This window comes from Alligator mississippiensis, chromosome 7 (genome assembly GCF_030867095.1).
Source record: "Alligator mississippiensis isolate rAllMis1 chromosome 7, rAllMis1, whole genome shotgun sequence".
NCBI classification, from domain to species: domain Eukaryota; kingdom Metazoa; phylum Chordata; order Crocodylia; family Alligatoridae; genus Alligator; species Alligator mississippiensis.
In genome coordinates this window covers 52,091,247-52,108,811 of record NC_081830.1, presented here as the reverse complement: position 1 = coordinate 52,108,811, position 17,565 = coordinate 52,091,247, and the positions used below count along the sequence as shown (strand labels likewise).

Here is a 17,565-nt window from a genome sequence, read left to right as displayed (position 1 = left end):
ACAGATTATTGGAGGTGGCAGGGAGCCAGAAGCGGGAGAGGGTGAAATGAGACAGAAGTTAGAGGGGCAAGGAGCAGAGATTGGAGCGGGGCCAAACCATAGTAAAGGAAAATCCAATTTAGGGGTCCAAATAACAGTTTTATTAAACAGACAACATACTACACAGCCCCACGAAGTTTTTGATTCGTGCGCGCACACGTGCACACGCACACGCGCACACACACACACACACACACACACACACACACACACTGGCAGCAGGAGAAAGAGACTCAGTGGAAGGGCTGGAGTCCGGGTAGGGAAGAGAAGCAGAGTCCAAGTCCTTGGTTGAAGAGGGGGTGGGGGGTGATAGCTACCTATCCAGGCTGGAAAGGGGTCCTTGTCCAGTAGGTGTTGTCCAGAGCAGGGTAGCCGGCAGGGCCTCTGGGTGAATAGGTGGTGTGGCATGGTGGTGGTCCAGGTAGAGAGGGTGTCCCACTGGGTGTGTCTTCACTGCCCCTTTTTATAGGGGCAGACCTTGTGTGACCCTAGTGACAGGAGGCATGCCCAGGCAAGGGTCAGCCCCTGTGTACTGAGCATGTGTGCTCCATGCAGGGATGTGCAGTTTCGGTTGTCTGTAATGGTGGGGTACAATGGTAGAGTTGCTGGTTCTGCAGGGTCTTTTGTCTTTCAAATGCTGGGTTCTTGTCTCTGTTCCTGGGTGAGGTCTGTGGTTCCTGGATGAATCAATGCGAGGTGATGGCCTGGTTGTTACAAGCCATTCAGGTGAGGCCAGCTACCATTGTATTTCAATCATTCCCAATTGCTCTCATTCATCCGGGAACCAATTTACATGGGAGGGGTACATGAATCATACAGTTGCAACACAGGGGATGCCTGGGCAGAGGACACAAAATGGAGGCTTGACATACAAAATGGAAACTTGACATGACTTATGCTAACTTACATATATAGGCCTAAAACAGTAATCGCACAATATAAAAGCAGTACAAACATAATAATTATCACTTATAAAACGGTGGGTATTGATATCAAAATAGTAGGGCACTTATTTGCAAAGAGGGGAGAGAAAAATAAAACTTACTACCTAAAATAAAATATTAAAGCTTATCCTACATCTTAGCTTACTTATACTTATCTAGGGAATAGAGAGGGAGAGAAAAAGTGAGAAGTGGTTGGGGAAGGGGAGGGAATGCATTTTAAAATAAATTAAAAAAAGAAAAACTGGGGGTTTTGCTACAGATTGATGTAGACAATGGCAGTGGATGGCAGGGCAGCCTTTACTTCCCAGAGTATGCAGCATGGAGCATGTAGTATGGGCTCCATGCACTGGGCCAACACAGAGGGATCCATTCACCTCTGCCTAGCATAGTACAGGAGATCTCCGACTTGAGTGATGTGGGCCAGGGCCATCCTTATCCAGGGTACCTCCATCATTGGTACCATCAGCTGTGGGTTTTTCAGCAGGGGTCAGCAAGGAGGTCAGAGCCCTGGACAACCATGTCTGGGGACCTGGAGGTGGAGACCAGCCTCCAGGCCCTGAGGAGGTCCTGGTAAAAATCCAGCAGCTCCTCCAGGTCCTGATTGGGGAGCCCTTGAAAGTAGAAGAGCTGCCGGTCATATCAGGTGGTGTGACATAGGCCTTTATGATGTGCCGAAGAAAGCTCATGGGACTGGGCCCATCATGGGGAACTATACGGCTCCCTTAAGAAGGGAGGACACTGAGGACATGACTAAATGTGTGGGACGACAACAACAACAAAAAAACAGGAACAGGGTGAGGTCATAGGTTAATAACTAGTACATCGGAAGTGGACACCAAACAGAGTACACCAGAAGATGGACCTATGGTTTGACCCATTAAATGGCAATTTTATGTTCTTATGACTGAAAAAAGGTTGTGTGTTTCCTGAAAATCAATTTAAATATTGCTGATTAACTACTGGAACATCCTGTTTTTAACACCTCATTATGGTTCCTTATTTTGTTTCCTAGAGCACCTCTGTCTCTGAGAGCTCTGAAATTGACAGGACCTTATCAATTCAAGGTTGCTTTAGGAGACTGGACATTGACAGCTCCTAGGCACCTTCCCCAATTATCCATTAGTAGACAGTAAGGACAAAGAGTTCTTATGCAGTTAAGTTGTTTGATAACGAATCTGGAGTTTGTTATAACGTAAGCAATAGGTGACAAATTGGGATTGGCGTTGGGTTATGCAGCTAAGGAAATTGTGCATGTATTCAATAAGACTTACACCATGTATCAAGAAAAAATATTTGTATTAGAAATACCCAAGGTACAGATGTCATGAAATCATGTACTGGCATATCTGTGCATATATTCCATTATTTTCCAGAAATATGGAGCCAGGTTCTTCATCTGGTGGTTTATACTCACTGACAATCTGCCTTATGTTGCACCACATGGAAAAAAAACAATTAGCCTAAAACCAACAACAAACTTTCCATGATTGAGGTAAGGGTGGTAGGCCAGGATATTCTGCAACATTTAAGTTTGTTTTTTTAAAAACATAGTCAAAATAACAAGATGCACAGTAATTCTATTATTTTGTGTGCTCAAGCACTGTTGCCACTGCTCATTGCTTCAAGTTGTTACCTCAATTACACATGTTCAACATCATTGCTTTCACTGGTGTTTATGTGGGTGTATTGGATGGCATATAGCATTAATTTCAATATTGTGTTAGACCATTGACTATATATTTGAACATGCGATCACTTCCAATTTTCTTCTTTTCCAGTGCAATTCAATTCTAATCCAAGTATGATAATTAAACATTACTGACTAGGACTTAGGTATTTCTTGTGTAAAAATTCAAACAGATGGCCACTCAGTCATATTGCAGCTATACAATAACATAGCATAGCATTTCCTATATTACTTAGAAAACTAATTCTGTTTGATGCAAGAGCTATAATTCTGTATTAATCTTGTCTGCTTAAATTGTTACCTACAGACTTGCACAAAGATGAGTTCCCACAATGAAAATACTGTGAAACTAATTAATGAATTTAGGGAAAGTAATTAAACTTACTCCAAAAATTTTAGTGATGCAATACAAATTGCTTTATTTTTATTTATTAAGTGCTCCCATCAGTTCAGAACAGAAACGTTAATTGCCAAGCAAGCAATTATGGTTGAAAGTGCTGATTAATAATTAATAGCAGTTAGGTATAGAGGCTTCCAGGTAGTCTAGGCAATAGCTACAAAAAGTTCATAAATCCATTGATGCTGCTGCATTGATTCACATATGGGTAGGGAAAATTGATGAAGTTAAATACTCTCTGAACCACTGGACAGCACTGGCTATATCATGCTGTGTGTGATTTAAAGCAGCCTAGGGACAGCTCATTCTGCACTCCTGCAGGAGCCTCCTGTAGTAACAAAGAATGGAGTTGCTTTTCAAGGAATGCCTTGTTTCAACACTGGCTACCTCCCTTTCTATTTAGGATATAACAACTTCTCTCCTCTCTGCTCCACTGTCATCCATATCTGAATTCCAAATTAAACCCTTCATACAGGTATTGCTGGGTGTCTTGAGCACTATTAAAATGTTTCTGCTTTGTCAGTTGTACTATTAACAGCAGTGAGCACTACACCAAGCAGTGTTTTAGGGATTAAAATTAAGCCTGCCTTTTACAAATGCTTCTTATCTTTATGACTTGAAAGCCCCCAGCCTCTGGGTTACAGTATATCCAGAGCCTGAACCAATTACTTCTACTTACCTGCAGCAGTGCTGATTTAGAAGGGGAGTCCACAGTGCTGCAGCAGCTCAGTGTGGGAAGATAAGCATTCTGTACCTCTCTCCTACCCTGGCCCCCATTCTCCAGAGCTTGGCATCATTATGCATGCTAGTTTCCTACTTACAAACTACCCTGATGAATCTGGTGGGTGGGTATGAAAGTTAAGGCCATATGCTGGTGATTACATTTGAGGATGAGTTTATAGCAGAGGCGGGCAATTATTTGGGCCCATGGGCCACATAGGCAGTTTTGAGGAGTTGGTGCGGGCCAGTCAGCATCCTCCCAGCCCCCCAACAGCAGCCCAGAGCCCACACACCCTGTGACTCCTCCGCACCACTGCCAACGGCACACAGCCCCGGCCCACCCTGCCTTTCTAGGCAGCCCAGATGGAGGTGGTGGCAGCCAGGAGCCCCATGGCTACTGGTGGGGACCCACCCATACAGCCCCGACCCTGGCTGGCCCCATCCCATGCCTGCTCCAGACTGCCCACCCATGCTGAGCAGCAGCAGCAGGGCAGAAGATGCTGCTGGGCCTGGGTGGAAAGTGTACCCCTCCCACCCTGCCACTGCCAGGCCCTTCTTGCTGTAGCTGCCCAAAACTGCCCTGCCACCATCGCCGCTGTCCCCAGGCCACCCAGCAGGGCAGATGTGACAGTGCAGAGGAGCTGCAGGGCAGCCCAGATGTGGGCTCTGGAAGGCTGCAGCAAGAAGGGCCCAGCACCAGCAAAGCAGAGGAACCACTTTTTCCCCATGCTGAGCAGCAGCTTCTGCCCAGCCGCTGCCACTGCTCAGTGTGGGCAGGCAAGTCCAAAGCAGGCATGGGGTGGCCTAGGCTGGGGCTGTGCACGTGGGTTCTGGCTGGTCCAGAGCTGGTCTGGGGTGTGAGATGGGCTGGGGTTGGGGCAGTGTGCACGGGTCCCTACCAGTACCACGGGGCTGGGGCCAACAGTGGCAGCAGCCAGAAGGAGCCGCCACCACCTGGGCTGCTTAGAAAGGCAGTCCAGCTGTGGACCTGCCCCAGCCCTGTTTCTTGCTCAGGTGGTGGCAGGATGCACCACGGGCCAGACAACAGCTGGGCCAGGCAGGACCAAGGGACCCACCACAGGTCAGACAAAGTCCCTCCATTGGCTGGATCTGGCCTACAGGCTCTACTTCGCTCACCCCTGGTTTAGAGTGTGCAGCATGTACACGGGGCCACAGATGTTCAGTGAGCATTGTGGATGACAACTAGTTCTGCTACATGACATTTTCCATCAGGTGCTGGCCCAGCAAAATACACAAGTGCAGAAACCAAGACCACAGCCTTCAGGTTTGGCTTTCAAAGGTAAAAGGAGTTTGGAAAGTAAGTGACTGAAACTTCATTATTTATGTAAAAAATATAATGTAAAATATTTGAAAGATAAGTTCCCATTTCTCTCATACACATAAAGATGCAGGGGACCATTCTCCTTGGTTGCTGTCACAGTTGTCAGCCTCTCCATGTTTGATACATGCTTTTACCTTGTGGCTAAGGGAAGCCGCACATTACACTCAGCCTCTATGAACTCTGTGGACAGTGCAGCGGAGTTAAGGTTAGACTGTGCTGTGAGCAGGCTCATGATAAGGGTAACACTGGTTCTTGCCAGGGGGGCTCTGACCTGGCACAAGGAGGCTAGCAGGCAGCACTGCAACGAGCCAGGACCCCTACTAGGCTCTGTCCCTGCTAGGAGGGAAAGGAGCTGGGCGCTGTGCAGCTCGGGATACTGGAGGACTGCAAAGTGCTCCTTTAACACACGTGGGGCAGCCTGAAGTTGCCCTAACAGCAGCTGCGTAGAGCCGCACTTCACCCTCCCGGGAAGCGGCATAACCTGGAGCTGCCCGGTAGGCTAGGCAGGACGGACGGAGCCGTCACCCGTGGGCACCGGGAAAAGGACGTGGCAGCGCCCGCTCCCGGCCGGGCAGGGCTCAGCGCGGTCACGTGCGGCCGCGCGGCCCGGAGGCGCGACGCTTCGAACGGGTCCCGCGCACACGTGCACACACACACACGTGCACACACACACACACACACACACACGCGCGCGCGCGCGCCGAGGGGGGACCCGCCCGCCTGCTCGCCGCTGGGCGAGAAAAAAAGTCCCGAGTTCCGCTTCCTGAAGGCGCCGGGGCCGGGGCCGGGGCCAAGCCAGAGCCGGAGGGGCCGGCTGCAGCGGCCGCGCTCCGGGGCGCGCAGCCCATGGCGGGGGAGCGGACGCGGCGCTTCACGCGGAGCCTGCTGCGACCGGGCGCGGCGGCCGAGCTCCGGCACTGTGTGGCCGCCGCCCGCGCCAGCCGTCACCAGCTGCGGGTGAGTGCGAGCGCCGGCGCGCGGCTCCGCGCGGAGCGACCCCGGCCCCGACCCGCCCGCGCAGGTGTCCCCCCTGCCGCCGGCCCCGCCCCGCCCCGCGTCGGGCTTGGCCCCGCGGAGTACTCCGCCCGCGCTCAGCTCCCGCAAAACCGGCGGAGCCGCCTTCCCTTGCGGAGACTGCAGGGAGCCTGCCCCCGGTCTGCGAACGCGGCGGCGCAGCCTGGCAGTGTCTGCGGCCCCGCCGGCAGCCCGGGGCCCGGCTCCGGGGCTGGGGGCAGCTGGCGCGGGAGGGCGTTTGCCGGCTGCTGCCCCCGGACGGGGTCGGGAATCCGTCGTGCGGTGCAGTGAATGGGGCGCGCACTTGGAGGCTCCTTGTTTGGCGCTTCTGCAAGTGGCGAGGTCCCGTCAGCCCTGCCCGGAGGGACCCTGCTTCCCACGGCCTCGGACTTATCAGGCCAGGGACCGGCGCCGGTGATCCAGGGGGAGAAGAGTGTTTGCCGCTGTTGTCTGGGCCTGCTTGGTTTTGCTGCCGTGCACCTGTAGCCAGATGTGGCGGAGGCGTTGGCTATCCGCGCTCGGAGAGGCCCCGTTGGTGTTAATGGAGGGGACAGACTGCAATGTGAACCTGCCTCATGGAAGAGGTCCCTGCCTCCCGTTTACTAGATAGCTGGTGCATCAAGATGTAAGCCTGTCACTAAAGTTAAACCACATGAGTTAACAGCCGTGAGCAGGACGCACAGCAAGAAAGTTTAAATTAAAACTTCAGGTTTCTGTTTGAGAGACAAAGTTAGCACTTGGCTGTGGGGGATTTGCTACACAGGAACTTAGAGATGAAGTGTGAAAACCTCTTAGGATCACTATACTGAGAGATTCCTGGTATGAGTTTTTTTTAAAAACCCAAACCGTTTGAGTTAGCAGTCTCAGTATGAGCATGTGCTTTTAGGTGCTTCACAGAATATTGTAACTTTTTTATATATACATATTTTGTTGTCAAAATTGCTTGCAAGGCCTTGGTGATTTCCAGTGGAAATCCCTTGGGCAAAAAGTTAGGTGGGTGTGTGTGTGTACACATCCACACACACCACTGACTGTGACAAAAAAATCACTTGGGCAAAAAGTTAGACCCCCTGTACACACACACACACACACACACACACACACACCGCCGACTATGACAGACTATGTTACTACATTCCTATAAATCATAAGACTCAGACACAAGGCCTGATTACCCATTTCTCTGCACCTTAACTAGTCATTAGACTGGTGCAAAGGGATGTAAAACACAGATACACTACTACAGTGCTAGTACATTCACCTTGCACTGCTTTAAGTAACTATAGAAAGTTGCAGGAGGAAAAGTCTGTCTACCTTAGCATGTCTTGCAAGACCTGTTAGCGTTTTGGAACATCTAGAACCCTTTTTGTTTTACTTTAAAAATATGGTGTAAAGGATAAGTAAGTCCCTCTAGGATGAATAACCATACTATGATTTACATGATTCATCAAATTCATACTACTAAATATTTTCCTTTCTAGTTTTAATGACAAGATAGTTCACTCCAGTAGGGTAAAGAGTTTCCAGAAGGAAAAAGAGTTTGAAGGAACTAGAACGAGCATTTACAGCGGTTGTTTTTGTTTTTTGGTTTTTTGTTTTTTAATGCCAGACTTTGTCAGCAATTGCTACACACTAGAGTGTAAATTTTTATTTTTCTTTAGCATAGGAAACATATGAAATAACTAGGTCTCTGTGGCCTGGTGAGCCATTTCTCTTGTTTCTAGACCCTAAGCTCCAGTCCTGGTGGACAGCCCTGGAAATAGGTTGTCCATTAGGTAAATAGCCAATTTGGTCACACACAGTTACCTTCTCTCTGCCTCACTGCATTTTGAATTGGTAATGCGTTCAATTTGGCATCTCTAGGAATTGATTCATAGGTTCTGATCTTGGGCCAGGTGTTAATTTTTGTAAGAGCTAAGCTGCCTTCCCAAAAGAGTTCCACTACCCAGACACCACAACATGAAGATATAGGTTGCTGTCCATGGGCATATAGCTAAGGTAGGAAAGCTGAAACTGGGTAGACCCTGTTTCCAAATGGTCCAAATCTCCATGCATGCATTGTTCATATATGTAGTGTCTGGTACACTTTTAAAACTGAAAAACTTGCTAGGAACCATAACACACATTTTAAAGCACTACTTGCGTGTAGTGATCCATGATCTTCACATCATTTAAGGGGAATTAATTTGAAATGTGTGTGAAAAAACTAGCAATCAGTTATACATTAGTTTACAGCATAGATTTAAAAAAATGACTGTATTTTAGAAATAGTGTCTTCTGTATTGTGCCATAACATTTCCCCCCCCCCCCCCCAATGTTAATGAGAGCTAGGAAATGAAACTGAAAAGGCAAGACAAGTAAAATTGAACAGTCTAGCTTCATTGGAGGCCAGTAACTCAGATGCATCCATTGTGTTAATAAAATTGTTTTTATTAATTATATATGGTATATCAAGGATGCAAACACTGAATAACTTCATTATGTGATTTCTTTTTTTTCTGTTTTTAATGTTAACAAGTTCCCATTGAACTGTTAAACTCAAATGGCAGTCAGCACTGTCATCATTTTTATCAGCCTCTTCCTCTGACTGATGGAACATAACCTGGGTGGATTTCACTGTTTTGTTTATAAGGCAGATACAGCAAGATCATCAAACACTACAAGATATTAAACTTGGGATATTAAACTTGGGAATTGTAGATGTCAGTCAAGTACTGGTTTCACTTGCAGTTGCACCTTAAGGGTGGGGGAGGCGGGGTGTAGCACAAGCTTCTACACACACATAGATATGTATATCTACTTTGGTTAGTTTGCTAGGTGCAAATCTATCCTGCCTTTTACTTAACTTCAGACTAACATACTAAAAAGTGTTTCAGTTAGACTTATCAGTCATTTAGAGACTTCCAGATGTAGCCCTTCATTCACCACCAGCAGGAACAATGGCTCTAAAGGCATGGTTATATTGCATCTGTATGCTTTGGAGTATCTTAGGGCATTTTATATGTGCTCTGGGACGTGGCACTGGACGCTTTAATTAGCGAACTGCATTAATTAGAAGCCCACACGTCACATTTATCAGCGTCCCCATGCTGAAAACATGGCGGCAGGGTACTTTGAACTAAAGCTTTTGAACATGTTTTATTTCAAAGTGCCCCACTGCCATTTATCAGCTCCAGGGTTCATGTGGACACTGATGCACACGATGCGGAAGGCTGCCAGAATGAGTTGACTTCTGTGCTCCAGCAGAGATTTGATTAATCAAATCTGCTCCTACATGTTGGATTTCCAGAGCATCTGAGCAGGTTCCCTCCATGTCTGTAGGAGCCCTTGATGGACCTAACATTATTTTATAGTTTTTGCATTTCCACCAGTACTGCCTGTGAAAACCAAATTATATATCACTGTTTGTTCTTGGACACCCAAACTGGGGTGCAAGATTTTTCTTTTGAGTGTGAAATACACTTCTCACACCAGCCCTCAGTAATACGGCTGGCTCTGTGTGGGTACAGCATGAAGGCAGGGAGCAAAAATAGGTATAATCCATGCTGATCTTTCAAGTCCATAGCACAGGGCTGGAAAACTAATGGCTGAAATAGCAATCACAGTCTCTTTGTAATGGTTGTGCAGTGCTGAAGGGCACTGGACCACTTTAGATATTTTCCCCTGAAATCTTCCTTGCCCTCACCCCAGTGTCTTCTCTGCAGGAATGATATGAAGTCCCCTTCTACAGTGCTCAAGTTACATAGGAAAGCTGTGTGGCCTTTGCAGCTGCAATATGGGGCTTGAGCATTATGAATACCTTGGAACTGGATTCCACCTTCTTAATGTATATAAGGCTAGAAAGAAAAAAGAAATTGCTAAGTATATTGAGTAAGGAATTAAGACAGCTGTTTTGTTTTTTATCCAGGAAGATTTGGTTTGTGTATATATATGTTTGTCTGTCAAGAAAGAGTAAAGATTGTATCTTCTTTCTCAAGTGGTAGAGGAAAGGTTACTTTGTTACAGCACTTTTTTATTGTGGAATTTTAATCTTGGCTTTGGTTTTTCTTTACTTCTAACTCATGCAGGTTGTGCCCTTACCTATTGTATCATGATAATCATAATGATATGTCATTCACAGTAATGTATTGCATTGTATGTCACAGTGCAGGAAAGGGAGAGAGTGTTGGCAGATAGATCCTTTGTCTAATTTTGTCCCCTGTATTACCCCCCTTGGGTCTGTGGGCAACAGAGTCAATATTAGAGCATCCTTGAAGCTGGTGTAACTTATACCAGATGTTGGGCAGACATCTGGCTGACCCAAAAAATCCTTTGTTGCTGTGACTTAACACAGCAGGTGCTTTTAGTGTTTTGCTGAATCAGGGCCTTGCTGGTGGGATATGAACCCTGTGGCCCATTCATTAACTAGTGTAAACACTTGTAGCATCATCAGAAGCAATGGACCTTTTATACTGGCGGAAGATTTGACCCCTGTCCTCAATTCTTGCCTTACCTCAAATGTTTTGTGCTGCTTCCTAGATGACCTAGTTTACTTTTATTCATAATCTGCTTTTACTGCTTCTACCTTAAAAAACCCTGGCTGTTTAAAACTCAGCACAATATTCTGATCATATACTACAGGCAGAAAAAAGTGCCTCAGAGTAAGCTGGGAGAAAATGCTAGGAATGGGAATCTATGTTTATTAGCTGAAGTTGTACTTTTTAAGCAAGGGACTTCTCTAGTGCCCTAGAAGGAGGAAGAAGAGATTAAAGGACACGTCGATGTGCCCCATATCTTGGGAAAGTTTAGAGACCATGTATTTCACCATTAGTAATGTATCCGGCATTAATTGCATAAACTTCCCCACTCTTCCCCAAAGACTAATTCTGTCAGAAAGCAGTGTAGTATTTCTCAGACTGCCAATAATTGCAAGTTGCTTAGTTATTTTCTGTAAAGGTTACTATCTTTATAATTACAAAATACAATTTCCAAAACTAAAAACAAAATTTCATGGAGTCCACAGCTATTTAATGTTTCGACTAATTGCTGCTTAAAATAAATGGCCAGGGTTGTCATATTGTCATGTTTTATACACAAGGGGCTTTTTTTTAAATCAGTAAGCAGATGTTAACTATAACTGTCCAACTAAGTAGTTGTACAGACAAATGGAAATCTCAGTCATTTGTTGTTTAATTTGTATGTATGGTTACAGTAATACTTCCATGGATTGGATATGTGACGCACACATTCAGGTCTTTATGCCATTGACACTTATATTTCTAGCATACTAGCCAAATGCATAAAATCTTCATACTGTCTCCTTATTTTCAGAACTGAAACCATTTACATAATTTATATCAGGTGAGTCCCGAAGAAGAATGCCTTGCATGTGAAAGCTTGTGTGACTTCATCCCATTTATACAGTTGGTTTAGTAAAAGATATCACCAAAGAAAATTCTTATCCCCTGCAATATTAATTAAAATAATTTTGCATGCAGAGGTTAGTTTGGAACAGAGCTGTGAATGGGCCTTTCCCTTTCTGATAACAGTAATGTCCTTTTTGCATCTTGCATGAATTAAAATATACAAGATTATAAATTTTTGAGACTATTTTTTTGCTGTGCTTCTAATGGGTAAAATATGCCAATTGTATTGCCTTGAATATATAGAATGCATTGTGTAGCTCAGTGTATTTACAATGTCATCTTTGTGACAAACTCAAAAGCAAACAAAGATGAAAACTAAACTCTTGCTAAGTGGAATCCTAAACCTGGTTATAGTCAGTAGAAGTTTTGTGTTGATTTCATTGTGGGGCAGGATTTCACCTATTATTTTCTAGTATTTAACCACAGTATAGCACTGTGAAGTGACCTGTCTGTTTTTTGTATCTCTACAGTTGAGGTCAGTGGTGGTTCCTCTGTGTAGTAGATCTAAGAATTTAGTAATTTACTTACAGTGCTCCATAAAAACCATGGATAAACAAGGGTGGATCCAGAGGGAGTGCAGTGGCACAGCTGCATTCCCACTCCCCTTTTTGGATTGGAGCATACCACAGGAGCCTACAGGGACTTTCTAACATCCCTAAAGGAGGTGAAAATCCTTCCTCCCTTTCTCTTCCTACTCAAGCACACCCTCCTCCCTGTCTCTTTCCCTTCCTGCCCCCCCAATCTCCTGCCTATGAGCCTGCCTTTTACTCCTGGGAGGGGGGAAGCACCAGAGCCTTCCTGCCTGCTTAGTGGTGGTTGGGCTCACCTAGGATTGGGGACAATGGCAGCAGAGTTACCAGGCAGTGGGGGGCTCCTCTCCAGTCACCCTGTTGCTCTCCCCTCCCCAGCTAAACCCAGTCCCTGCTCATCTGAATGGCTCTGGAGCTCCCCCACCCCTCCACAGTGGAGAAGCCAGCAGTGGCAGTCAGGGGAGTTTTGGGAGGGGAGATGAAGAGGAGAGGAGAGGCCATGCCTCTGAGCAGGAAGCAGAAGAAAGGTGCGATTTTTCACACTTTAGGGACTTAAAGTTCCCAGAGGCTACTATGACTCTCACTGCCTGCCCTCATGGGGGCAGAGGAGGCTGAAACCCCTGCAGTGTGAGTTGCTGTTCCCACACCTCCCCTTCAGGAAATCCTGGATCCACCCCTGGGGATAAATGCTTGCATCTGTAGTTTAACTGTAGCACTAACCACTAGACTAGACAGTCCTGAAGTAAAGTTATAGGCTCTGGGAGCATGTTGATGGAAATCCTGAATCCTACCCCTGTTTTATTCAAACAACAGAGTTGCATGCTGTTTATAAGTGATGTCACTGGTATCTCTAGAGGCACCTCAGCAGGTTTTCAGGAGGCAATTTCATACCTGTTCTCCTTTTCAAATGAGATTTCACAAGGGTGCAGACAATGGTATGAAAGTGGCTAGAATCATATGATCCTGGTCACTTTCAAGTAGCTGCTGCAGCTGTGATGTAAGAGCAGCCAAGGAAAGGGCATAGAAAAGAGTGCAGTGCTTGCAAATTCTCCAGCTGTTTGACTCCCCCTCTACAGACAGACAAAAAGGGCCAAATTCTTTACTTGTGTAAATCTACTGAACTCGGTCATTTACAATAGGGATTAAATCAGCACAGAGAGAAAAGAGGAGGAGATAAGAAAAGAAAGCCAGAGGGGGAGAGAGATTCAGAAAAAGGCAAAACCCATACAGGCATGGGGGGAAAAAGAAAAGACTCTGTCAGAAAAGAAGGACAGAAGAAGCTGAAAAGATGGAAAGCAACAAAGAGAGCTGCAACAAAAATTGGTCAGGTTGGTTAGTAACTAATACAAACTGTGTCCTTAAGTTTTTGGAGTCTGTATTCTGATCTTTGCCAGACAGTGATAATGTCATCACTTTGATTTAAAAATAGAATTAATTTAGCAAGTATGAGTATTTAAAACAAAGCAGAACCATCACCACGACTGTAAAATCATGGGATTAATTAATTCAAATTCTAATTAAAAAAACTAATTAACTTGATAGGAGAACCCACATGGACTTCTTTCTCTGGTTTCCACTGCTACCAGACTCCAGATCTGGGGCACAGAAAAGTGTAAGTGGCAGACTGTTCAGCGTGAAGTTGAGGAGGGTGATCTTAGAAGTTGACTACTTAGTCAACTTAGCAGGAGAAAGCTTGGGGAAGGAGAAGAAGGGTTGGTGCAGCAACAGATTTTGACAGGATGCTCTGCTGTTTCCCAAAATTATAAACAACACTGTTGTTAAGTTTAAAGAGTGGATTATAAAGGTTATGAAGTAGGAAGGCAAGATGGAAGTTGGATAGGTCTCTGTTTTGTGTATGATAATACTTTGAACTTCCATAGCATGTTCATCTAAGCTTTGCCATTTGTTTTATGAAGAGCAATTGATTTTGCCTACAGTACTTCTGTGAAGTTACGTAAGGGTGGTATCACACCTACAACTGAACACTTTGGATATTGTTACACATTACAGTTAGCATGTGTTATATATAGGGACCTCCCAAATACATGATTCCATGGAAATCATGTAATTGGCAGCCTCCCGTGAAAAACTGCAGGGAACCGGCTATTTTAAAAAAGCCGGCAAAGAGTTGGCAAAAAGCTATCTCCTAGAAGGATGGAGAAAGGGAGCAAAAAGAAAAAATGGCAGACTGCCCATCTCCTGAAGCAGTGTGGAGGTGGGGTGGGGGAGAGGTGGGAGGGAGCAGGGAAAAGCCCCCCTTCTCCTGAAAGGGGGGGGGCAGGATGACAGCCTGTTTAATTGCCCCATTTAAACTGTTTGTTAATTCAGTAATTATCCCTAGGGCTGTGCAAAGCTTTGGTTGCTGATTTGATTCGGAGGAGATTTGGCCCGATTTTCAGCGGCTGAATCTCTGAATCCAAATCGAATGAGGAAACCCATCAATTTCTCCAAATTGAATTGGAAGTCTCTAAATTGATTTGGAGAGATTCAACAATTCAGCCATAGACGCAGCTTTATATGTTTTTTTTCTACATACCTCAAGGTACCAGGCGTGGCCTGTGAACGCTGAGATGGTGGGACAGATGGAGGGTCCCATGGGAGCATGGGAGTGTTCCCTACGCGCTCAGCGGTGGACCCAAATTGGAACAGAAGTACTTTGGTCGACTTCCAGGTCTGCCGCAGAGTGCACAGGGGACCCCCCCCCCCCCACCCCTTGGCTCAGTGACTGGTGCCTCCTAGGTCTGGAGGGACACCTGGGGTCCATCCATGGCCAGTCACCGAGCTGGGGGGTGCGGGGGGTGTCTGCTGCTGAGCACGTGACGGGGGCCCCCCATGCTCCTGTGGGATGCTCCATCTGCCCCACCATCTCAGCATTCACAAGCTGTGCCTGGTACCTTGAGGTATGTAGAAAAAACATATAAAGCTGTGTCTGTGGCCAAATCGCTGATTCTCCGAATCATCATCGAATCTTCAGATTCGGCCAGATCTAATCAGGACAGTCTTCTGAATCAGCTAATCGAATCAATGTCCCCCAAATTGGGCTGAATCTGAATCAAATACAGCCTGCTTTGCACACCCCTAATTATTACCTTCCGCCCCTTGAAGAGGGTGATAATTACTGAATTAACAAGCTAGGCAGTTTCAGCTAGGGCTTTCAATTAGTGCCTGGGAGGGGTGGGACTTGCAGTGCCCCTTAGCCAATCAGAGGCTGGGGGGAAAGGAGGGGGCACTTTATTCTGCCTTGAAATGGCAGCCCTGGCTGTGATATGGCTGTGAAACTGGGGATCCCAGCTGTGATACAGCCATGTAATTGGCTGCTGGGGCCCATGAATTTGGTAGGTCCCTAGTTATATATATTTATTTCTGAGTTAATGTAACTTTAGAAAGTTTTTGGAGAAGTTGCATGTTAATGTTTACTATGATCTAAATAAAGATTATAGTACCACACTAGAGTCTTAAACTAGCTCTGGTGCAATCTCAGGGCTGAGGTGGAAAAATCAGCTGACTTTTGGTTTCAGCCCTGGGATTGCAACAGAGCTGGTTCAGGGCTCCAGTGTGGGGCTAAAAGTGACACCAGCACCCAGTCCCTGCACTGTATTAGACCATTTAAACTGTACTGCATGAGAGCCAGAAGCAACGCCGGCATGGCACAGAAACCAGTCCCAACCCCCACACTGCTCTGGAGCTGGTTCAGGGCTTGAGCTGCTAGGGCTCTAGTTCAGTGGGGTAGGTGGGAGCCTCCTTAATGCACCAGAGCCTTGAACCCTCAAGGCCTCAGTGTAGTTAGTGGTGGTGGGAAGGCTGACAAAGCTGTACCTTCCCGCACTGCACCTGATAACCTTCATCTGCTCCACGGAGGTAATCATCATCACATGTTCAATAACACTATCTGGAAATATTGCTCATTGGAAAAGTTATTCTATGATGGTACTTGGCATGTGCCTTACTGCTTGAAAGCTCAGACATGACCATTGTAAATGCAGTTAGTAAGAGTATTGTTGCATGTTACTCTTAGTACATGCTAAGTTCAGTTAAAATGCAAACAGAAATGCATTGGAGCCATTTAGCATGTGTTAAGTGCCCTCCTGGCATTACATAGTTGTTCCTGTTCAGGTGATGGTTATCTCCTAATACTAACTTAAACCATTCGACTGGACCACGGGGATAGATTGCTATACCCTGTACAGGAGGGATCGTGTAGAGAAAAGGGGCGGGGGTGTAGCTCTCTATGTTAAGGAAAGCTACGCGTCCCTGCAAGCCGATATTGGCGACCAGGGTGGACGGCTGGAGACCCTCTGGGTTAAAATCCGTGGGGAACACGGCACAGGGGACACAATGGTGGGAGTCTACTACAGACCTCCCACCCAAAGTCCTGAGCTAGACCAGGAGTTTGCCCAGGAACTGGCTGAGGCAGCTTGCTCCAGGACCATGGTTGTCATGGGTGACTTCAATTACCCGGACATCTCGTGGGAGGATCGCTCAGCAAAATCTGAGCGGTCGCAGAGCTTCCTCTCGTGCGTGGATGACCTCTACCTGACTCAAGAAGTCTATGGGCCAACGAGAGGCAAAGCGCTGCTCGACCTGGTGCTGGCTACTGGGAAGGACCTAGTCGGCGACCTAGTGATCGATGGGAAGCTGGGTGACAGCGACCACGAGCTGATCACCTTCACCATCCACCGAAAAGCTGGCAAGTCGGTCAGCAACACGCAAGTCCTTGACTTCAGGAAAGCCGACTTTGACAAGCTCAGGAGGCTTGTCAGTGAGGCCCTAAGGGACTGTGACCGCAGGGAGAGGGGAGTTCAAGAAGAGTGGTTGCTCCTCAAGGGAGCGATCCTCAATGCACAAACTAAGTCTGTTCCATCTCGGAGGAAAGGCAGCAAGAGGGCACAGCAGCCCCCCTGGCTCTCCAGGGACCTAGCAGACCTCCTGAGGCTAAAAAGAAAGGCCTACAAAGGATGGAGGATGGGAGTCACCTCCAAGGAGGATTATTCTGCACTGGTCCGGTCCTGTAGGGAGCAGACCAGGAAAGCCAAGGCTGCAACTGAACTCCAACTAGCTTTGAGCATCAAGGACAATAAAAAGTCCTTTTTCAGATATGTGGGGAGCCGGAGGAAAAGCAGGGGCAACGTTGGACCCCTGCTGAACCAGATGGGGCAACTGACAACTGACGCCCTGGAAAAAGCCAACCTATTAAATAGGTACTTTGCGTCGGTCTTTCATCAGCCCCATGGGACGCCTGTGCCTGCTACAGGGCCGGGAAGTCCGGGTGAGGGTGATCCCCTGCCCTCCATTAATGCTGACTTTGTGAAGGAACATCTTGAGAAGCTGGATACCTTCAAGTCAGCCGGCCCTGACAATCTTCACCCCAGGGTACTCAAGGAGCTGGCGAGCATCATAGCCCAGCCTCTAGCGTGGATCTTTGAAAACTCTTGGCGCTCTGGTGTAGTGCCCGAAGACTGGAAGAAGGCCAACGTGGTGCCTATCTTC

General features: G+C 46.8%; 1 protein-coding gene across 2 annotated transcripts in view; it reads left to right on the top strand.

Annotated features, from left to right (window-relative positions):
* Positions 1–5,960: 5,960 nt before the first annotated feature.
* Positions 5,961–17,565, top strand: part of DOCK10 (dedicator of cytokinesis 10) — a 275,097-nt gene continuing 263,492 nt past the window's right edge. For both annotated transcript variants that reach the window (XM_059730950.1, XM_059730949.1), the window contains exon 1: positions 5,961–6,086. In XM_059730950.1, the coding sequence (XP_059586933.1) occupies positions 5,976–6,086 (111 nt within the window). In that variant the 5' untranslated portion in view covers positions 5,961–5,975. The remainder of the gene's footprint in view (positions 6,087–17,565) is intronic.